The 22,879-nt window shown below is 39.0% G+C and overlaps 6 protein-coding genes across 6 annotated transcripts; 5 read left to right on the top strand and 1 right to left on the bottom strand.

Annotated features, from left to right (window-relative positions):
* Window positions 1-4,996: 4,996 nt before the first annotated feature.
* On the top strand, window positions 4,997-8,178 carry GCK72_007081 (uncharacterized protein; the record flags this gene model as incomplete). Its single annotated transcript, XM_003099898.2, has 6 exons — window positions 4,997-5,036; window positions 5,084-5,333; window positions 5,766-6,033; window positions 6,154-7,335; window positions 7,513-8,019; window positions 8,086-8,178. The coding sequence occupies 6 exons, from the start codon at window positions 4,997-4,999 to the stop codon at window positions 8,176-8,178; spliced, it is 2,340 nt and encodes a 779-aa protein (XP_003099946.1).
* Window positions 8,179-8,647: 469 nt separating this feature from the next.
* On the top strand, window positions 8,648-10,223 carry GCK72_007080 (uncharacterized protein; the record flags this gene model as incomplete). The annotated part of the gene is made up of 5 exons (XM_003099885.2): window positions 8,648-8,796; window positions 9,161-9,254; window positions 9,307-9,480; window positions 9,856-9,983; window positions 10,046-10,223. The coding sequence occupies 5 exons, from the start codon at window positions 8,648-8,650 to the stop codon at window positions 10,221-10,223; spliced, it is 723 nt and encodes a 240-aa protein (XP_003099933.2).
* A 503-nt stretch (window positions 10,224-10,726) lies between these two features.
* On the top strand, window positions 10,727-13,287 carry GCK72_007079 (uncharacterized protein; the record flags this gene model as incomplete). Its single annotated transcript, XM_053725972.1, has 6 exons — window positions 10,727-10,790; window positions 10,846-11,045; window positions 11,097-11,303; window positions 11,990-12,347; window positions 12,397-12,692; window positions 13,243-13,287. 6 exons carry the CDS (start codon window positions 10,727-10,729, stop codon window positions 13,285-13,287), a joined length of 1,170 nt encoding a protein of 389 aa, XP_053590166.1.
* A 205-nt stretch (window positions 13,288-13,492) lies between these two features.
* On the top strand, window positions 13,493-15,299 carry GCK72_007078 (uncharacterized protein; the record flags this gene model as incomplete). The annotated part of the gene is made up of 6 exons (XM_053725971.1): window positions 13,493-13,556; window positions 13,599-13,867; window positions 13,913-14,098; window positions 14,152-14,488; window positions 14,674-14,954; window positions 15,009-15,299. The coding sequence occupies 6 exons, from the start codon at window positions 13,493-13,495 to the stop codon at window positions 15,297-15,299; spliced, it is 1,428 nt and encodes a 475-aa protein (XP_053590165.1).
* Window positions 15,300-15,359: 60 nt separating this feature from the next.
* Window positions 15,360-17,340, top strand: GCK72_007077 (uncharacterized protein; the record flags this gene model as incomplete). The annotated part of the gene is made up of 6 exons (XM_053725970.1): window positions 15,360-15,406; window positions 15,843-15,951; window positions 15,995-16,192; window positions 16,453-16,753; window positions 16,987-17,280; window positions 17,324-17,340. The coding sequence occupies 6 exons, from the start codon at window positions 15,360-15,362 to the stop codon at window positions 17,338-17,340; spliced, it is 966 nt and encodes a 321-aa protein (XP_053590164.1).
* Window positions 17,341-17,384: 44 nt separating this feature from the next.
* GCK72_007076 (uncharacterized protein) lies at window positions 17,385-21,387 on the bottom strand (the record flags this gene model as incomplete). The annotated part of the gene is made up of 6 exons (XM_053725969.1): window positions 17,385-17,394; window positions 17,440-17,819; window positions 18,545-18,796; window positions 20,093-20,201; window positions 20,254-20,519; window positions 21,244-21,387. 6 exons carry the CDS (start codon window positions 21,385-21,387, stop codon window positions 17,385-17,387), a joined length of 1,161 nt encoding a protein of 386 aa, XP_053590163.1.
* Between the last annotated feature and the right edge of the window lie 1,492 nt (window positions 21,388-22,879).

Here is a 22,879-nt window from a genome sequence, read left to right as displayed (position 1 = left end):
AAATGCGTTAAAAACTTGAAAATCGCTCAAAAGTTGACATTTTTCAAGTGAAATAGTGGAAAAAAACAATGATTTCGAAGAAAATTCGTCCAGAACGAACATTTTTTTTTTTGCGAATTTTCGGTCCGGGACAGGCATTTACCCACTAAAATGACACTAAAATGACAAACTTCCGAGAAAATCGACTCAGAAATGAAGTTTTTAGCGATTTTTGAACTCAGCGCTGCTAAACATCGTTAAAACTAGAAAAATTTAGTTTAGCGCTGCTTATAGCGAAATTTCCTGACTAAAATAGTGAAAAATTGCCGATTTCTGAAAAATTTAGTCAGGAAATAGTGAAATTTGAATCCAAACATGATATATTCTCCCAGTTTTCTCAATTTCCACTCACAAATTGCTGAAAATCTTCGGCCTCGGAATTTTCGTAGCATAATTGTTTGAAACTAAGATTCTGTCAAAAAGTGACATTTCCAATATATTTTTGCATTTTAAGCACCATTTCATGACGAAACGACGTTTTTCTATGAAGTTTTTTCGTCCAAAACCCCGAATTCACTACTCAAACTACACAGTTTTCTTCAAAAAATAATTAAAAACCACAATTTTCTTGCATTTTCCAAAACACCGATCTTCGTCTCGTTCGAAACATTTGTTTACAAATAAAGTATAAACAGCGATCATCAAAAATCGTTTTTGACTATCATTAAAATCACTGTTTATTTTGGTTTTCCGACGTTTTTGAACATTTTTCGTCTCGATAAAGATGATATTTTGTTTTGGTTTTCGACAGGTGTCAGTGTGGCGTCATTTTACACTTTTTCGTATCACTGCACTGAAAAAAGAAGAGAAAAAAGGAAAAAACAACAGAGAAGTGGGTACGAAAACTTCGGATAACTAAGTTGGACTTTGTTCTGTCAAGATTATACAGCTAGCGTCGGAGCCAGTTTACCTTATTTCTCTCTTGGCAGTAGTTTCTCACACTCCAAACTACACGTAGTCACTTTGTGCACCATTCTGTAGTTGACATTTTGATTTACGACAGCAATTATGGTGTGAATAGATGTTGAACTAGATTAATAGGGTGAGAGAGGAAGATAGCGAACATTCTAGAATGGCCAGGAGGAGGAACGGGTTCGTCCAATGTGGTATATTGATCTCTGAACGGTGTTCGCCATACAGCCAGTCTCATTATCGGTCGACCTGTGTGAGTTTGTTCCTGTCTGTTCCTGATTTTCGACTATTCTAGATTTTAATATGTTCTTCTACAATAGTTCCGGAAAATGTCCATTATATTGACCTATCGTTTCTTTTTTACTGTTTTGAACTATATCAGAGCATACTGGCAAACCGGGCTGGCGCGTAACTCGCTAAAACTCAATGTTAAAAGGTCAGAAATATACCGAAATGTAGATCTCGGCGAGCTCAATGTCACTGGCCAACTACTGGCCCGTTATTTATCAACGAGGTAGAACTCGCCGAGATCTACATTTTGGTATATTTTTTAGCTCATAAAACTGTGTTTGAAGCGAATTACGCGGTGGCCCGGTTTGCAAGTATGCTTCCAAGCACCGGAATGTCCGAATATAGGTATAATATTCAAATCTTGACGACCTTGATGTACTTTGTCCTCTCTGGGGTTCCATCGGTTCAGAGACCTCTTCTCTTCCTCCTATTCCTTTCATCATTCATGCAGTTCGAACACAACTGCCTCCTGCGTCTCTCTGTCTCGCACACTATTTTATCACTGATAACCGAACTGACAACCCCCCAATTTTTCCTCCTCGTGATCTTCAGCATCATCAACTCGTTTCTTTACGTTTCCTCTCCTCCCGCTCGTTGGAAATGAGACACACCGAGCGCCTAATGAGACGCAGGAAGCGAAACAAAATCAAGGGAGGAGTGAAATGTACTTTGCACCGTCTGTTTCATATCTTTTCCCCGCCACGTCGGTCCGATTGTGTGTGTCCGTGACCGTCGTACGTTGGTCGTTTAGCAGAACATGCCAAAAGTTTATGAGAATGACGTGGATTCTGGTTGATTTTTTTCTTGATTTTCATTTGAATTTTTTTGGGACGTCCAGCAGATTTTTTACGGTTCACATCAGAGCTGTGCGGAATTCCTTCCTTCGACTTCCTTCTTCCTTCTTCCGGGCTTTTTTCACGTTTTTATTCCTTCTTCCTTCTTTCTTTTCTAAAATTTTACTTCCTTCTTCCTTGTTCCTTTTTCCGTTGAAAAGTTTACTAAAATTTTGTAATTTTCGACGGAATTTTGGCGGAATTTTGGTGGTTTTTGACGGAATTTTGTATGAAACAACATCAAAATTCGTTTTCAGAGATGACTAGAACAAAGTTTCCTCAAATTTGTCATTTTAAAAATTAACTTCCAATTTCCCGGTTCGGAACTCAACTTCCTTCTTCCTTCCTTCTTCCTTCTTCCGGGCTTTTTTCACTATTTTCTTCTTTCTTCCTTCTTCCCTTTTGAAAAATTTACTTCCTTCTTCCTTCTTCCCTTTTCAAAAATTTTACTTCCGCACAGCTCTGGTTCACATCTAAAAACTAAGCTCCCTGATTTCACTTGTGAATAGGCTCATTAAATCGACTGTAAATTCAAGAATGGACTTTTTCCACATAAAAATGGAAAATTCACACGACTTATTCTGGCTATTTCAGTCATTTTCAAATTGATATTGTCATTTAAACAATTTTCAGTTCTCAGAATGGTTCAAAATCTAACGGATTCAGACTTTGTCGAGTTGTCTTCAATAAGTTTAGGATTTCGTAAAAAAAACGAAATCTTGACTGTTCTTCCAGTCAACCAATAGCTTGAACTTTTGAAATCACCATGTTCAAAGTTCATTCCCACGTCTTTCGGGCTCCGCTGACCACGTGCTCGACTATTAAGTGTTCATTTATCAGTCATCAACTTTCACTGTTTGAATTTTGTCCTTATCAATCGTAAACAGTCTCTAATTATAATCGTGTCCGAGTCACTTTTGCCACACTTGTCCTTCTTTTGGGTTTTCTGCTTCTTTGAATGTACGAAAGTACACTAAATCGTTGTGATAAGGTAGACACTCCCGCAGTATGATAAAAGATCGCCAAGTTCACTTTATTTCGTACATTTGGTTAGACACTCCTACTAACTTCTCTTTTTGAAATTTAATTGAGAAAAAGATAGAAACGGTTAGTCTATGTACTTTCTTTTTATCATAAAGTACATATTTACTCCACGTGCACTGAGCAAAATCTGAGCACAATCGGGCGGCTCACTGAGAAAACTCGGCCACACGGCACAAAATTCGGCCATTAGCTGCGTTTGTTGTTGTTTACCCTCTCTTTCTCTCCCGCGGAGCTTTCTGTGTCTCATCTCTCTCTTTCACCGAGAGAAAATTGTCGATTTTGCCCGCTCTCGTTTTTCAAATAGAAAAGTTGGGGGCTCCCAAAGTTTATTGGAGAAATTTTATATACTCTCAACGTTTTGTATGGGGTTCTGTGAAGAAAAAACGATTTTTCTGTGGGTTTCACTGGTTTTTTGAATGAGATTTGAGAATAAACTCCTCTGTGTCAATCGAAACTCAGCTCCGATATCCTTCGATTTTCTTCCAAAATCTTCCGCTCGACGCGGTATTTTTTCATGAATCTGACCTAAAACGAATCATTTCAATGATCTCCATGTTAGCTGATCAGCTTATCTTATCATATCTCCAGTGTTTGGATAACTTCTATTTGGGCGAAAAGGCGTCAAGATATCCTAAATATCCCAAGAATTTGGAAGAAGTTTGACCTAGTTTTTAGTCTCGACTTGCTTGTTTTTATTCGAAGAAAAAAACTGAAGAAAAAGACGTGGTAAGAAGGAAAACAACGTTATTTTTCCGTCTTCCACACTTTCGCACGTTGTGAGAAAGATACAACTTGTAACCTTTTTCTTCTCTAGTTCTATTTATCAGTTTTGGCGTCCCTTGGGGGAGAGAAGACGGGCTGATAAATGGAAAATGAGAAAAGAATAACATAAACAAAACATTTTATTTGTGATTTCCCTTTTTTTCGGTTGATCACTTTGATCAGACACTGTCTGGTTGCTGGAATAAACACAATTTTGACGCAGTTTTAGCTGTTATTTTGCTCATTTATTGGGTTATTCAGGTCGTCATGTAAACATGTATTTTAATGCATATTTTACGTTATTCACGAATGTATTTTTACATGTTTTTCTCTCATTTTTTCCCTGTTTCTATACGTTTTTTAACCGCTTTTCTACAGTTTTCCGTCATCATATCAGCAGTGAACACCAAACAGCGCATTGAATTATTAAATTAGGAATATCTCAACGCGGGTGGCATTCTTTTGATGTTCACTGCCAAAATGATGACGGAAAACTGTAGAAAAACGGTGAAAAAAGTGTATTATAAATTCACGACACTGCGCCGCATGGCTTTTGGCGCCTCTAATTTGTTCAAAATGGTCTCGAAGCGAAAAACATTATTTGCATTTATTTTTAGACCTGCAAAGCTCGAAAATAGGGTATTTGATCTTTTTCAACTACGAGACCATTCCGCGAAATTTCTAATAAGTGGGATGCGCCTTTAAAGCCATGCGGCGCAGTGTTGTGAATTTATAATAGAAAAAGGGAAAAAATGGGAGAAAAACGGGAGAAAAACATGTAAAAAAGTACATTTCTCACCGTTCGTGAATAGCCCCAATAGCCGCGAAAAAACAGTGAAATTGTTTTTAAATACAGCGTGGCCTCATCAAAATCCGAAAAAATCTTTGCACCGCCCGTTTTTTTCCCACGTTTTAACGTTGTTCTTTCGACTTTCTTTAGTTTCGCTTTAACTTCTTCCTTATATTATTGAAATCCATGAATTTCATAAATTTTCAGGGTCATTAATACGGGACACTAACATCACACCTCAAGGAAAATCTCGAATTGTGCCATTCTTCAAAAGAAACACTAACCACCACTCCCCAATACACCTTCCAAAGGAAATCGAAGAGCCATGGCTGAGGCACGCAGTGCTGCCGCTCTTTCTTTTGCCGGTAAGTAGTTTTAACAGCGATTTTTTGCACAAAATTTCAATTTTCAGTCACTCACGATGGAGTGTCGGTGAGTTACGACCAGGAGCTTCTCCGTGATATCTGGCACGGAATCAGTCGGTCGTACAAGCGACGTACCGGAAGATTCCGTAATGATTTCATGAATGGAATGTTCCCGGCCAACTCGTGGACTCTCGGGCTCGTCGTCGGAGCAGTCGCCGTGTTCTCGGTGATCAAACACGATTTATCGTTCGGAATTTTCCCGTTTATCCAGAATTATATTGTTCACTATGTGTTTGGGTGAGTTTTGACTACAAAACTAACTAGGGAAGGTCATGGAGTCAGTTTGGTGTTATGAGACGTGGCCTATAATCATTTGAAATCTCTGAAAACGCTTATTCCAGATATATATCTAGTTTTTGTCCTCGTTGCCTGGTATTCGAGAAAAACGAGGTTTTGAAAATTATTACCAAAGTTCTGAAAATTATTACCTTTCTGACCCTCGAAGGTAATATTTTGGCATTTTTCTGTACTTTGACCTTGTTTTTCTCGAGGTGTAAAAACTGAATATATATTTGGAATCAGCGTTTTCCTAGCTTCTCAATAATAAATGAAATGTCACGTCCCATAAAAACTCCAAACTGACTCCATAATCTTCCCTAGTAAGAGAACATGAGTGCCTAGAATACACTATAACATCATTGAAATCAACTCAACTTTCCCAATTTTCAGAGATGGCTATCTCGGCCAAAGCATCTCCATCGCTGTCGCCGGAGCACTCCTCTGGCTCATCTTCGTTCAATTGCTCCGTCTCTCAATCAAAACTCTTCTGGAATACAAAGGATGGATGTACGAGTCACCCGGAAAACCAGTGTCGAAAGCCACGAAACTCTGGCTTGGTGTCTTGCACATCATCTCAAAGGCCGGACCAATGCTTCACTCTTTTCAAGGAGCTCTGCCACGTCTCCCACTTCCAAACCTGGATGACACCGTGAGAAAGGTAATTTTTGGGATATCATTTTGATTATTAGTTGCATTCTGAAGTCTAGAAGCATTTTCAGTTTCCTAAAACCTCAGAATAACCAACTAAATCGTTTCCCTTTTCACTGAAAATTTTCAGCATCTTCTCTCCATGAAACCAATCCTCAGTGACGACGAGTACCAAGAGCTGGAATTCCTCTCCGAACGATTCCGCAAGGGAGTTGGACGCCGTCTTCAAAGATACCTCACCCTCAAGTCGTGGTTCTCTTCCAACTATGTCACCGATTGGTGGGAGGAGTTTGTTTACATGAGACAACGATCACCGATCATGATCAACTCCAACTACTACGGATTCGACACGTTGAATGAGCATCCAACGAAGAATCAAGCTGCTCGTGCCGCCAACTTGACCTATACTTCACTCCAATTCCGTCGTATGGTCGACCGTCAAGAAGTCTCGCCATTCTCGATCTCGCCAAGAACGAAAGTTCCATTCTGCACCATGCAATACGAGAGACTGTTCAACACTTGTCGTGTGCCAGGAGAGGAAGTGGACCGACTTCTTCATTGGGATGATGCCAAACACGTCGCCGTTTATTGCCGAGGAGTTTGGTTCAAGCTCGTCGTGCACAATGGAAAGAGACTCCTTGATGCTTGCGAACTTCAGCTCCAATATGATGCCATTCTTGCACATACCCACGAGCCATCTGAGGGAGAGAAGCACCTTGCTTCGTTGACCGCTGGAGAACGTGCCGATTGGGCGAAGACTCGTCGAGCTCACTTCAGAAGTGGAGTAAACAAGACGTCTTTGAATGATATTGAGAGAGCCGCGTTCGTTGTGATTTTGGATGATGAGGAGACGCATTATGATCCAGAAGACCCATCGAAGTTGGATCACTGGGCACACAATCTGCTTCACGGAAAGGCTCATGATCGTTGGTTCGATAAATCATTCAATCTTATCATCTCAAAGAACGGACACGTCGGAATCAACACTGAGCACTCTTGGGGAGACGCCGCTGTTATGGCTCACTTCACTGAATGGAGTCTTCTTCAAGACATCGTTTTCATTGGATACGACGAGAATGGACGTTGCAAAGGAGAGCCGAAGGAGAAGCTGACTCCGGAACGACTGAAGTGGGATATCCCGGCTCCGGCACTGGATCAGATTCGGAAATCTATGGAGGTGGCAAACGCGTTGATTGCCGACGTCGAGATGTCATTGTTGGTTTGGACGGACTATGGAAAAGGATTCGCCAAGAAGTTGAAGGTTTCGCCAGATGCCTTCTTGCAAATGACGCTCCAATATACGTACTTCAAGGTGAGAACATTTTAAAACACTTTTTGTGTGGAAACTAATAAAAAAGTCCTGAAAAATCATGTGTTGGCTGCGTTTTCGTGACTTTTTGCTGAAATTTCCCTATAGTTTCAAACAATTTTAGTGAATTTCACCAAGAAAATCATAAAAATTACACATATAATCCCTTATTTCTTTCAGAACCAAAACAAGTTCTCCCTAACCTACGAAGCATCCATGACCCGTCTGTTCCGTGAAGGAAGAACGGAAACCGTCCGCTCCTGTACCGTCCAATCCTCTGACTTCGTCCGCTCCATGCTCGACGACTCCAAGACTCCACAGGAACGTCTCCAACTCCTCAGAAGAGCGTGCGACAAGCATCAAGAGCTCTATCGAGATGCTATGTGTGGCCAGGGAATAGATCGCCATCTCTTCGCGCTCTACGTGATCAAGAGATATCTGGAAGAGGAGTCGCCATTCTTCGACAACATTTTCCCGCCAACCTACTTGCTCTCCACCTCCCAAACTCCAATGAATCAATGTGAGGCTGATGCGAAGGGACTCTCTAACGAAGTTAGATTGAGACTCATCACCGCTGGAGGAGGATTCGGACCAGTTGCTGATAGAGGATACGGAGTGTCCTACATCGTCGCCGGAGAAGACACCCTCTCGTTCCACATCTCCAGCAAGAGATCCGCTGACAATACGGTAAGTATTTAGGCCACGGCCGAGAAAACCGATTTCTCTTCCATTTCTAAATTTGATTTATTTCAGAGCTCCCGTGAGTTCCGAGAAGAGCTCAAACGCTCTCTCAACGACATGAAGAAGCTTGCCGAGGCTCTCGATGCTCCAAAGAAGGCTCAATAATGCTCCAAAGAAGACTTTCTCTGATTTTCATCTCCCCCTAACCACATTTCTTTTAGTTCATTCATTTTTATCGTCTTCATTCTCTAATTGTTTCGTGTACAATGCCCATTTCTTTGTCTTGTTTATTAGAAATCTCCCCTTCTTGTGCCCTGAAAAAATGTCCCCCCAAAAAAACTTCTCATCAAATTTCTACCAAAAGCCCCCCTCAAAAAACTCTTCTGACTGGTAACAATTCAATTGTAAATACATCTCTTTCTACATAAGAAATCGCTCAATTTCCCATCCAATACTGAAATTATTTCTCTGTAATTTTTCTCTAATTGCATGTATTTTTGTGTGCATAATCTCTTCTATTTTTGTTCTCTTTCAATATGCACCCTGACAAGATAAAATCATTGTGATTTTACAATCCCCCTTTCTACTCGTTGCTTTCAGAGGTCACAATACCAAAATAAATACAGATTTTCAGATGATTCAGGGTATTCGAGGCTGGAATATTTTAGAAATCATGAGAATCTCAAGAAGCAACCTTCAGAAGGCGCTCATCTACTTCCATAATCTCCAAAAATGGCCGAAAGAGTTGGCGGAAGAGATGAAAACGTGCTGTTATGTCAAAAAGTGAGTATTTGAGGTTTTAGGAGGAAAAAGCGCCAAAGGCGCGCCAGATTGTGAATTTTATTTTTGTCTGGCGTGTCTTTGACGCTTTCGGGCTCATTTAACTGACTATGAGGCAGAAAAAGCAAAAATTAAGAGAAAAAAGCGCTAAAGGCGCGCCAGTTTGTGAAATTGTCGGCTCTCTGGCGCGCCTTTGACGCTTCTGAGCTCATTTCACCGTCTATGAGGCAGAAAATGCAAACATGAAGAGAAAAAAAGCGCTAAAGGTGCGCCAGATTGTGAATTTCTTCTGTCTGGCGTGCCATCGACGCGTTTTTGTGCGGACATCCGGTTAAACCGGAGCATAAACAGATTTCATATTTTTCAGAGATTTCATCACGGAAGTCGAGGAGAAATCGCTGCTCACCGAAGTCGAGCCACACATGAAACGACTACGATACGAGAAAAGTCATTGGGACGACGTGAGTGGTGGACATTCGGACAGAACAGACACACAGACAGACATATTTTCAGGCGATTCACCTCTACCGAGAACGAGAGCAAAGGAAATGGCGAGACGAGAATCTGGAGGTGATCTCCCGGATTCGGAGCGAATCGTTCGGTGTCAACACGGAACATTTGACATATGTGCATATTTTGGATTTGCATAAAGATGGAGTGATTAAGCCCCATATCGACTCGATTCGGGTGAGATTTTGCTAGAATTTGCTGAAAATTGGCTCATAAGTAAATAGTTTCAACAATTCTGAATACGATGGTAACAAAATTTTTTGCCCGTTCCCACTCCGGAGCTCAAAAAAACTAGCTCGAAACTTGCTCCGCAAGGCTTCACACTCTTGTCACTCCCTTCCGGGTTATTGTTTCACTTCGGCTTCAGTGGCTAAGTGGTAGTAAGCGGGGACGCCAGTGGGAGATTCGGGGTTCGACCCTCTCCCACGACATTTTGTTTTTTGTCATTTTGCTATTTCGATTTTGGAAGACAGTGTCATCACTATGTATCAGAAAGGGGGGTTTCGATCTTTCCCAGTCCATACAGACACTCAACAATGTCAAAAATTTCAGTACTGCGGTGACGTCATCACCGGTGTCTCCCTGCTCTCCGACGCCATCATGCGACTACGACACAAAAACCGAAAAGAGGAATTGATTGTGGACTTGCTGATGCCAAGAAGAAGTCTATATCGATTAGGGTAAGGACATGCGGACTTTCAGACACAACACACATGCATTTTGTCTTACTTCGAAATTTCAGAGGCCCCGGTCGATACGAGTTCACCCATGAAGTGCTCGGCGAGTCGGAAAGCTGTTGGGAAGGAGAAAAGGTGCCGAGAAACCGAAGAATATCGATAATTTGTCGGGATTTGCCGAAAGTGACGAATCGAGCGAAGGAGGAGGAGATTCAGTTGAAACCGATACCCGAGGAGAATTGATTTTCTTTTTGTTTTAGGTTTATCATTCTGTTTTTGTCAGTTTTTAGTGATAATCTATAATAAAAGTATCTATTTTTATGAAACTTATGTTTTGTGAGCTCTGAATAAAGTTGAACAGCAAGTCGCAACAACGTCGTGTTCCAAACTCAATTTCTACCCGCTTATCACTGTCGTCGTGATGTCAGTCTTGAGTGTTTGCATGGCGCAATAGGTTCCACTTTTGACTCTTGGTAAACCATCGAAGGTTCGATTCCCCTTGGTTTCAAACTTTTTTTTCTGTTTCGATTCAAATTTTTAACACATAGTTTCAATGTCACCGACACATCATTCTTCTTCTTTTCCCCCTTTTCTCTCGCCTCTCCACTCCGCTTCTAAACAAAAATATCTCTTTCTTCCATCTCTTTTCCATCTTGTTTGCCTCAAGCAACATTCGAATTTTCTTTTCCTCTCTAAACATCTCTCTCTCTCTCTCTTCACTAGTATTCTAACAGAAATTCAAAAGCATGATCCATTTGGAATCTCTAATTTGCTATGCTTGTCAAACTGAGCACACCAGGAATCTATTCGGTAGGAAATCTTTAAAAGGCCAAAAAAACATGAAAAATGAGAATATAAATATCAGATGAGAAAGAAAGAAGAGCAGTCGTGGGGACTTGTGGGCATTCCGTGTGCTTGACATGCTCGAGAGCCGATAGAAACTGTCCGTTGTGTAGGAAACCTGATGCATTTATTCATGGAACGGTTAATTATGAAGCGATGCGTCAAATCGAAGAATTCAAAACGAAGGCGTTCGAGATTTTCGGGAAATGGTGGAAAACTTTGGTAAGTCTTTGGGATTTTGGTATTCTAGAAATTTGTATATCTCTGCTCCAGGAAACGGGAATCGGTGTCTGCTCGAGTTGCTCTTCGGAAGAAGTCCTCCGAATCTGTGTGACTTGTCAACAGGCTCAGAATTTGAAAGATGTCAGCTTGACTAATTTTTTTCTATGTCACAAATGTGCTGATGAAAAGATAGAAAGGTCGAAAGGAGGTCGGACCGTTCATTATTGTGATAAAATTGAAGCCAAAGAGTGGATGAGAGTGAGTTCTGGACATACAGCAGACCGAGGCGTAACGTCCGCAACGAACTGAATTGAATTGTTTTCCGAGTCGCGTTACGTGTGCGTCGCGGTTTATATTGAAAAATACGACAAATAAACGAAAACTTTGAATGTGGCACTCACAAGGGAAGTCTTTGAAGACACGGTGAATATAGTTATAGGTACTTTCGACTACGGGAAGTCCATTTCTGCGGTTGAAACATGCTAAATGTCTCTGCGAGTCGAGTTATGAGTACTCAAACATTTCGAATGGTTAAGCTTTTTCATATGGATTTCCAAATCGGCGGCATATGCGCCACTGCGCGGTTCCATTTGTGTTTCCCAACGTTGGAAAAATGAAAACATCTTTGTGTATACTATTTGCCGATTTGGAATTCCATGGGAAAGAATTTAACCATTTGAAAAGTTAGAGAGCTCATCACTCGATTCGCAGAGACATTTAGCCGGTTTTGATGGCAGAAACGGACTCCTCGCAGTCGAAAATACCTATAATCAGATCAATAGATCGTTTGAAAGCCGCGTCTCCAAAGATTTCCCTTGTCAGCCAACCTTTTTGGCTCCGTACCAAACGTTGTGCGACGCAGAGCGTTTTCACGACCTTACGCCTCGCACTGATGTGGGATATTGCATTTGGATACGACTTCTCTATACTGCCAAATATTCCAGGGCGCCCAAAATGTTCAATGCTATAACTGCCAACAAGAAACAGACGACCCCCACGTTTGCACCTCTTGCTTCCACGCCTCCACAAATAATATAAATGTGGATACGTTCTCTGTTTGTGCTGACTGTGTTATCGAAAACCATCGGGGTCATGAAACCACCAAAGCTGCTGAGGACTACTCGATTAGACACAATACTGTGGGGATTGTTGAAAAACTGTTGATGATAAAATTGAGAAGTTTGGAAGAGAAAATTGGGATGAAGTGCAAGCTAAGGCAGATGAGATTGGATTTGAGTGCAAGGGAAGCGCTCTATTGGGCAAGTTGTCACTATCCATTGTATACGGAGGAGGATTGTCCTGGTACGTGTCGGTGAGCCCAGATGTCCCCATTATCAAGGCTAATTTTCAGAACCCAAACTAATCGGAAGACCGAAAATCTGTGAAGGCCAAGTCGAGGATATACTGGTTAACGTAAAGAAGCAATACGGTAAACTGGAAATGGTGGAATCGACGTGTCCGTGTGTGGAAATTTGGAATGAAATCGTCAGACTGAACATATTCGATATCCATAGACTACCTCCTCACTTCCTTGCAATGGCACAGAAACCAAAGTCAGAAGAAGATTTGGATGGTTGTCCGTATGATTTCGAGACAAGTCGGAAATATAGAGAACAGTTATTGACGATTATTGAAAAGGGAGAAGTGGTGAGTTTTGGTGTCTGAATCAAGAAACCACCTGAAATTTAGTTGAAACTTATCTACAGTACCGGACAAAAATGTATCCATTTGACCTTTTTCAGTTGAAAATGTCAAACTTTAAATGATCGCGGTATCATTGATTGTCTAAAAAGTACATTTTTCATCAATCATACAAAGTAGTACTCCATGCAAGTTACACATCAAAAAAAAATTGTACAATTTTTGAGTTGCTCACCAAAAATGACTATAATTGGGAGAGCCTGCACATAAAAGTTGTCAACTACAAAATTGAAGCTCTACCTTTGTTCTGTATGGTGTACACTTAACTCACTTTGTAAGACAATCAGTTTTACCATGACTCCCTCTCAAAGTTGGAAATTTTCAAGTAAAGGTAAGATTATATCATTTTGACCGGTGCTGTATGTAGGTACAGTAAGACACTCTTCTCAGATATGCTTGAAGTTGAGAAACAAATTTTTAACTTATCCCTGATCTACAGTGAGGTTTGATGCAAAAAAAGTGTCAGCTACAATAAGGAAAATGTTTTTGTTTTCAGCTAACTACGCCTCATGAACAAATCTTCGTGCTTGACAGAAACTAACTATGCCTGAAGCGAGCAGATCTCATAAACGCAGGTTATATGTACATATTCTATCAATCGTTTTTTCAAATTTGTTTATAAAATTTTCAAATAAACTTAAAATCATTATAAACAATCTTTGAGACATCCGGTCGATATCTCCCGTATAATGTTTATTTCTTCACATCCTTTTGTCTCTTTTCATCATTTTACTCATTGAGAGAAAATGATTCGACTGGATTCATTAATTTGTCATGGCTGTCGAGATGAATCCAATGTAACATTATTTGGTAATAATAGCTCGTAAATTCTAGTCATTTTCCATATTTCAGATAATGAGAATTGTCGTCCGATTCGTGGCACATGTGGCCATTCGATATGCGAAGTGTGTGTAGAAGCTGATCCTAAAGTGAAATGTCCGACTTGCTATAAACGAGAAGCATTTTTGAATCAACCCGTCAACTATGCTGCATTGGATATACCGAAAGAATACGAGAAGCACATCTTCGAAAAAGTTAAGGAGTGGTGGCAAGGATATTTGGATACAACAACAACTGAAGACCAAATTTATGAGTATGGTCACTCAGATCTTGGTAGAGAGGTAACTTGAAAACTTGATCTCTCGGAATTTTACTATATTTTTCAGGTTCGATATCCTGGTTATTGTGCAGATTGCTTTCAAAAGGACAACTTGAAATTGTGTTTGACTTGCAAAGACACGAAACCGTACAAAGGAATGCATATTCTCAGTTATGCAGTTTGTGATAGTTGTGCAGTTGCTGAATATGGTGATAAAAAGCTGGAGAGATATCGAGATCACATGGAACCGACAGTAATTGTTCGAACCTCTTTTAACCACTTTTCAGTATTCATTGACTAGTTCAGAGTGAGAAAAGTGAATGTCACTTGTGCCACAAGAAGACAACGGACCTGAAGTTTGATGGTAGCTTACTTGAACGTAGATCGGATTATCCATTCGAAAAATATTGTTTCTGCGCCAACTGCGCTTTGGATAACCATGAGGGGCACCAAGTGGTTATGACAATTCATCTTCATCTAAGCAAAGAATGGCGTTCGGTTCGAGATACAGCTGCAGAAATAATGAGGAAACTGTTGAAAAAGAAACTTTATGTGGATGAAGAACAGGTCAAATGCAGACTTCGATACAAAAGAATGATGCTGACTATGGATGAACTTATCAAGTTATTGAAAAACCCGTACTGTTACGTAGAAGATAAAATGGCGGAAAAGATGGAAGATGGAACAATGGGAAGGATAGAATGAGATACAGTGAGAGCAAGTGAGTGAATTTTTTTGTATCGTTTGGAAATTTTCGAGTAAACGCAGTACTCTATTAACTTACGAAAAATTAGCAAAACTTGTGAACAATACCTTCCTGATTCACAGATCAATATCGGAATCGAGAAGGAACAATCGAAAAAACATTATCAAGCTTGGTCACTCAGTATGATCAATTCCAGAAGTTGGATTCAGTATGCAAATGCGTCGGCCTATGGAATGATGTTGTCAGACTAAACATTTTTGATTTCAAAGAAAGATCTCCCCACTTCCACTCAATGGCCGATAAGGCTCATTTGGAGAAGAAATTTGACGTTTGTCCGTATCAGTTGCCAACAAGCGGACCGGAGAAACGGTCTCTTTTAAAACTAATTGAGAAAGGGAAACCGGTGAGTAATTTTCAAAACATATACATAGATTACTCTAAATTGAAGTCTTTACAGTTGACTCAACCATTCAAAATGGATATATTCAAAGAAGTTAGACGAGGCCGCTTTCGAAATGTTTATTGTTTTCCAGCGAAGAGAAATGAGAAATCGAATATATATTCAGAAGACAAAGAGTTTAGTCAACACCTCGCGGAAGGAAGAGAGCAATCCGAGTCATTTTTAAAGCACATAAAAACCCTACCCAGTTCCGTCTACAATGATCCTGGGCATCTGATTTATCCAGATGCAGCTGATAGTTGGCGATTCGAGGAACACACGCCGTGGAACTTGAGAGGGACGGAATAAATTTGCTTCTGTCTGGTTTCTCATCTATTTCTAACATAATTGTCAAATCACGGGTCGGACATGGCTTGGAAAGCTTCGTCTCGAGCCCTGCCCGCCAGCTTTGACAGGTATGAATTCCCTCCAACAGACGGCTAAAAATTGGCCGGGCGGAAAGTTTTGAAAACAAATCTTTTTCTATGATTTTTAACCTCCATCAAATGTTAAGTATTCTCCTTCTTCCGACGTTTTGTTTGTATCTCTGTACTCTCTTGATTTCTATCATCCAATAAATCTATCTCTGATCTGTTTGCTTCTTCTTTTCTTACCAAGCATTTTCTATTTTGTCTTTTCTTACAAAATGTTACACTTGGAATCTTTGGTTTGTTACGCTTGTCGAACCAATCAAAATCTGAATTTCTTTGGTGAGTTTTCCAAAGAAAGTTCTGTAATTCCTTTTTATTTATCAGACAATGAAAAACGAAGAGCTTTTGTCGGCACATGTGGCCATTCCATTTGTTTAACTTGTGCCAAATCAAATCCAAATATATCTTGCCCAATCTGCAGTAGATCAAATGCATTCATCAATGGAACAGTCAACTATGGATCCACAAACATCATTGAGCAGTATGAAAGTAATGTATTTCAACTGTTCAAGAAGTGGTGGCAGCAATTTGTGAGCCTATTTTGTTTTGATGTTCTTTAAGTTTGAATTTCAGAATTCTGGAATAGGAGTTTGCTGTAACTGCTTGGATCATAAGTTATTGAGAATCTGTATGACATGTAAGAAGAAAAAAGATTTGAAGGACGTTGACATTTTGAAGTATGCTCATTGTCAGAAGTGTCAAGATAGGTATAGGTTTGACAAGGGAAGTGAGGAAGAGCAGGAGAAATATCGTGGCTATTTGAAGGATGAGGTAAGTTACAGTTAAAATTGTAATAGAGGCGAACCTAGTCAGTTCGCAGCGGTATATCTCGGTTCCCAAAGGAAATATAAAAAAATGCTAATTGGCAAAATATAGCTTAATGTTCATAGAATATTTCTGCAGTTGACAATTTTTTGACATCTTTAAAGACAACCGAGATAGGATGCTCCAAACTTTTGTTAGCTGGTGAGCCTCTATTTCAGGTTTTACGTGGGTCAAGAATCTTGTGTAGATCAAAACAATTTCTGCAGAACAAACCTATAGAATGTCGAATCTGCCACAACGCCACCACCAATCCATTTTTCGATTTTACCTGGTTCGAACTAAACACTCTTCATCTCAATCTCGACACTTTCAATTTCTGTGCGGATTGCATTCTGGATGACCACGCCGATCATGAGACAGCAAAAATGTCAAATAACACGAGTCAATCAAAACTATCAATGCGAATTTTGACTGTACAAATACTAGAAAAACTTCTAGAAAGGAAGTTGGAAGTAGATGAAGATCAGTTGAAATGCAAATTGAGGCATATGAGAATGATAATGACAAGTGAGGAAGCTATCCGGAGGGCGAAAGATCCTCGACCGTTCTTTGATGGCAAAAACAAATTTTTCGAATCTTATTAGGACGGCACACTTCTTTCAACCGCACTTTACCGAAACTGAAGGAAATTGTGTGCGAAATTGAGAGACTCAGAGAAAAAGAGACATTTTTCAAGGGTATATCGGTGGAGCGCAGTTGTAAGAACTGTGCCGAGCTAATACCTTTTTCTAATCTTTCAGAAAGCAAAAACACCTCGAAAACTCCAGAAGACTACATCGAAAGAATAATTTCAAATCTGGAAACCCAATACCATCAATATCAAGACCTGGAATCCACGTGTCATTGTGTAGAAGTTTGGAAGGATGTCGTGAAGCTTAACATACTTGATTTTTTCGAAAGAAATCCTCATTTTTATACTATGGTTGAGAAGACTGATCTGGAAGAGACTTTGAATGGATGCCCATTGGAATTTGAATCAAGTAAAACTGAAAAGGAATTGCTGTTAGAAATTATAAGAAAAGGGGAGAAGGTGAGTAAGAGTCGAGAAGTTCAAGTATAAAAATTTATATGTTTCAGATGACAAAGCCACATAAATTGTTATGGAATTAGAAGAAGACTTCATTGTGTGATAAATATTTCAAGATACACTGAAACCAGAAAATTTAGTTTTAATTCTCAAATAAGAAACCAACCTGCGACTCTTGATCACCGTGAACACGTGACTCTGATTTTCTTGTTCAGCAGGTTTCGATCTGAATACATGGTGTCTCAAACTTTCAGTCACCACTATCATAATCACGGGGCTCCCAACATTCAAAAAGTCATATGCAAGTGTAGAGATTGCGTAGAATGCATCGCTAAGTAGATAAGGGAAAAAGGCAAAGAAAAATTGCATTCCAGCGAGAACCACATATCCGATGGATACATAGGCGGTGGCTATTGTTAAAGTTCTTTCTGCAGTTATGATACGGTGGGGAAGGGTAATAAGGGAGTGGAGGGTGTATGAGTAGCAGGTGATAGTGAAGAATAATGCAACGGAGATGAAAAACAATTGGAAACGAGATTGTTTGGCCTGGAAAAAGTTCTGAACAGTCTAGAGTACAGGACCGTGCAGTAAGAGGTACAGTTTGGTCTTTCAGATGAAACTTACTAAATTTGAGAGAGTGTTACGGTATCACTGATTGTCTCACCAAAAAAAAACTTTTAATGAATTATACAGATCAAAAGTAGAGCTTCATTTTTGTAGTTTACAACTTTTTTGTACGAGCACTTCCTAGCAAGATACATATCGACAAAGTAATTTCTCCCTCAAATCGACCCATTTCAGTACAAAATAGAGTGATTTTGGAGCTGTCCCCTTAAAATGACCATAACTCTTTAGAGAATGTCCGTACAAAAAAGTTGTCAACTACAAAAATGAAGCTCTACTTTTAATCTGTACGATTCATTAAAGATCTACTTGATGGGACAATCAGAATTACCATGACACACTGTCAAAGTTGGTCATTTTTCACTGAAAACAGTCAAATTCCATAACCTTTACTAGGGAAGCTCATGGAGTCAGTTTGGAGTTTTGTGATCTGACCAATATTTTTCAAAAGCTGGGAAAACGCTGATACTAAATATATATTCAGTTTGAGCACTGGAGGCCTGGTATTCAAGAAAAACGAGGTCAAACCCACGGAATATACATTTAGTATCAGCGTTTTTCCTAATTTCCAATGATATATGATGCGTCCCATATCTCCGAACTGACTTCAGGGCCTTAGACAAGTACTGTAGATGTCAACAACAAACCCATGGAACTTTTCTCGTGTATTCAGAAGCAAATCCACCGAACAATGGTTGCATGTAAACTCTTGAAATAACTAGGTTCCAATCAGTAGCCGCTGGTGTCACAAAGATCAAGACCATCAACCATTTCATTCGCTTCATCCACATTTTGATATGAGAAGTTGGATACATTACACATGTCATTCGATTCAAAACCAGCAAAGATTGAATTATAAATTTGCAAGTTTTCGAGTGATTCACCACAATCATAACACCCTTGAAGAATATTTGGGGACCAAAGAAATATGGGGATAATATCGGACAAAGGGGCGGTACGTACATAATGAATCGACTGATTATGTCACAGAAAATCATAAGGAAACTTACGAAACAATCTGTTGAATAGATTACAAAAAACGGACTTGTAAGGTAGGTGTCCCGATGTTTGAACCATATTGTGAATAATAAAATGAAATTGAGATAAGCTGAAAGAAAAAAAACGTCTGGAAAATTGGGCACACTCACCTCCAGGTATAAGATAGGAAATTTGAAGGATATATTTTAGAATTTCAATCCAAGGATCATAGGAGGAATCACATTCGAAAACTACCAAATCATCATCATTTGTGATATTCAACACGAAAACCATGTGGAGGAAATAGAGAGTGGAATGAAAAATAGAATTTTTTGAAGTAAAATTTTTAGGCATAAAGATAAGGTGTGAAGCATGTAATTTTTAAAACTTAGATCAATTATGTCCGAAATTTTTAACAAAACAACTTTAATTATGATTAGTAATTCGATTTGAACGATACCTACAATTTTGTAAATATTTCGTTCGTGATAATAAATGTTCTCTTTGATAAAATTGGCGCGGGCTTGTTTAATCAAGTAGAACTAAAAAGGAATTGTTGTTGGAAATTATAGGGAAAGGGGAGAAGGTGAATGAGATTCGAGAAGTTCAAGTATAAAAGTTTATAAATTTCAGCTGAAAAAGCCACATATGGAATTGACGAATTACTCATTCTGTGTCTTCGACCGAAAAGAAGACTCCATTGTACGATAAAAATTTCAAGATATACTGAAATCGGAAAATTTACTTTCAATTCTCAAATAAAGCTACAGTACCGCTCAAAAAGTTATCGTTTGGCTGTTTTCAGTGGAAAATGCCCAACTTTAACAGTGTATTTCAGTGTCACCTGATTGCCCAGTGAATTTTATTTTGTACGCGCTGAGCAGAGCAAAAATAGCACATAATTTGTGTTGTCACTTTCTTGAAAGTTACAGGTTGTTAAAGTGAAAATCTTCATAATTTCGCCAACATGAATTTGAATTTGTCGGCTACAGGGAGAAATGGCTTTGATTACATGTAACTTTCATGATAGTGCAATACAAAAAAAAATACAAAAATGATGTGCTATTTTTGCTCTGCTCAGCGCGTACAAAATAAAATTCACTGGGCAATCAGGTGACACTGAAATACACTGTTAAAGTTGGGCATTTTCCACTGAAAATGATCACTGTTGATAACCTTTTGAGCAGTACTGTAGAAACCAACCTGCGACTGCTCACCACCAAGAACACATGATCTCCTGAATTCTGATTTTGTTGTGTAGCAGATTTCGATCTGAATACATGGTGTCTTAAACTTTCAGTCACCATTATCATAATGACGGGGCTCCTGAAATAAACTTTCCTTCAAATGCTTCAATTTCACAATTTCCTTTATTTACCCAACATTCAAAAAGTCATATGCAAGTGTAGAGATTGCGTAGAATGCATCGCTAAGTAGATAAGGGAAAAAGGCAAAGAAAAATTGCATTCCAGCGAGAACCACATATCCGATGGATACATAGGCGGTTGCTATCGTTAAAGTTTTTTCTGCAGTTATGATCCGGTTGGGAAGGGTTATAAGGGAGTGGAGAGTGTATGAATAGCAGGTGATAGTGAAGAATAATGCAACGGAGATGAAAAACAATTGGAAACGAGATTGTTTGGCCTGGAAACAGTTCTGAACAGTCTAGAGTACAGGACCGTGCAGTAAGAGGTACAGTTTGGTCTTTCAGATGAAAATTACTAAATTTGAGAAAGTGTTACGGTATCACTGATTGTCTCACCAAAAAAAACTTTTAATGAATTATACAGATCAAAAGTAGAGCTTCATTTTTGTAGTTTACAACTTTACTGTACGGCCACTTGCTAACAAGTTACATATCGGCAGAGTAATTTCCCCCTCAAATCGATCCATTTCAGTGCAAAATAGAGTGATTTTGGAGCTGCCCCCTTAAAATGATCATTACTCTCTAGGGAGTGCCCGTACAAAAAAGTTGTCAACTACAAAAATGAAGCTCTACTTTTAATCTGTACGATTCATTAAAGATCTACTTGATGGGACAATCAGAATTACCATGACACACTGTCAAAGTTGGTCATTTTTCACTGAAAACAGTCAAATTCCATAACCTTTACTAGGGAAGCTCATGGAGTCAGTTTGGAGTTTTGTGATCTGACCAATATTTTTCAAAAGCTGGAAAAACGCAGATACTAAATATATATTCAGTTTGAGCACTGAAGGCCTGGTATTCAAGAAAAACGAGGTCAAACCCACGGAATATACATTTAGTATCAGCGTTTTTCCTAATTTCCAATGATATAAGATGCGTCCCATATCTCCGAACTGACTTCAGGGCCTTAGACAAGTACTGTAGATGTCAACAACAAACCCATGGAACTTTTCTCGTGTATTCAGAAGCAAATCCACCGAACAATGGTTGCATGTAAACTCTTGAAATAACTAGGTTCCAATCAGTAGCCGCTGGTGTCACAAAGATCAAGACCATCAACCATTTCATTCGCTTCATCCACATTTTGATATGAGAAGTTGGATACATTACACATGTCATTCGATTCAAAACCAGCAAAGATTGAATTATAAATTTGCAAGTTTTCGAGTGATTCACCACAATCATAACACCCTTGAAGAATATTTGGGGACCAAAGAAATATGGGGATAATATCGGACAAAGGGGCGGTACGTACATAATGAATCGACTGATTATGTCACAGAAAATCATAAGGAAACTTACGAAACAATCAGTTGAATAGATTGAAATTGAGATAAGCTGAAAGTAAAAATGTCTGGAGAACACTGGACACACTTACCTCCAGGTATAAGATAGGAAATTTGAAGTATGCATTTTAGAATTTCAATCCAAGGATCATAGGAGGAATCACATTCGAAAACTACCAAATCATCATCATTTGTGATATTCAACACGAAAACCATGTGGAGGAAAAAGAAATTGGAATGAAAAATAGAAGTTTTGAAGTAAAATTTTTAGACATAATGATAAGGTATGAAGCATGTAATTTTTTGAACTTAGACCAATTATTGTTAGACGTACTGAAATTATAACAAAACAACTTTGATGATGGTGTCTGGAAGTGAGTCAACCGCGCTCCGCTGAAATAAGCGAAAATTTTAGCGAAGACGCGCGACAGTCAAAAAAACTGACCAAAAATGGGGAAAACTGAAATAAATTGGCTCAAAAAGTGGTCGATTAAGCTGCGTATCAAAAGCCAGTGTAAAAGGCTGAATTGAAAACATTACAATTTGAATTTCCCTTCAAATAAAGTGGAACGCGTTTAATTTCAGTACTCACTTCCAGACCCCGTGATCGAATACAAAAACTAGATCCATTGAACTAATTAGAAAGAAAGTAAGGAAAGACATTCAAACAGACAGACACATCTGCCTGCTCCCAAATGTTCTAATCTCATTGGTCTTTAACCAATTAAAAAGTAACTTGCAAGAATAACCAAAACCTTGAAAAAGATTGAAAATCCAATCAGGAATAGGTGTCAACCTAATTAAAGTCAATTTCTATTTTTTGAGAACTATTGAAACGTATATCTTAAACAATGTCTGCTGGAATGCCGTGAGTTCTTTTTTAGATGGATTTTTCCTCAACTATTTGAATTTCAGAAGATGGCTCATAAACTTAATGTCCACAGACCCTTACATATCAATGGTTTCCTTCATAACTAATTCCGTCCATTTGACAATATTGCTTCAAAAATCAATGAGAACCTCCTCTACAAATGTTATAATGATTGGGATAGCTATATGTAATCTCTATATTTCATTTCATTCCGTTTGGAAATTCGTCAGGAACAAGATTCTATACAGTCCGTGGTAATGATAAAAAGTTTTAGATAATGCCAAGTACTCTTTTCAGCTGGGTTCCCGATTCTTACATGACCGTAGTTTTGTCTTGGACAGCAAACTCATTTCAAGATGATTTCAATAGGTGTAGTGCTTTCTTGGGTGCATCTATGGCTGTGATTCGAGTTATTGTA

The sequence above is a fragment of the Caenorhabditis remanei genome, chromosome II (genome assembly GCF_010183535.1).
Source record: "Caenorhabditis remanei strain PX506 chromosome II, whole genome shotgun sequence".
NCBI lineage: Eukaryota > Metazoa > Nematoda > Chromadorea > Rhabditida > Rhabditidae > Caenorhabditis > Caenorhabditis remanei.
This window is presented reverse-complemented; position numbering and strand designations above follow the sequence as displayed.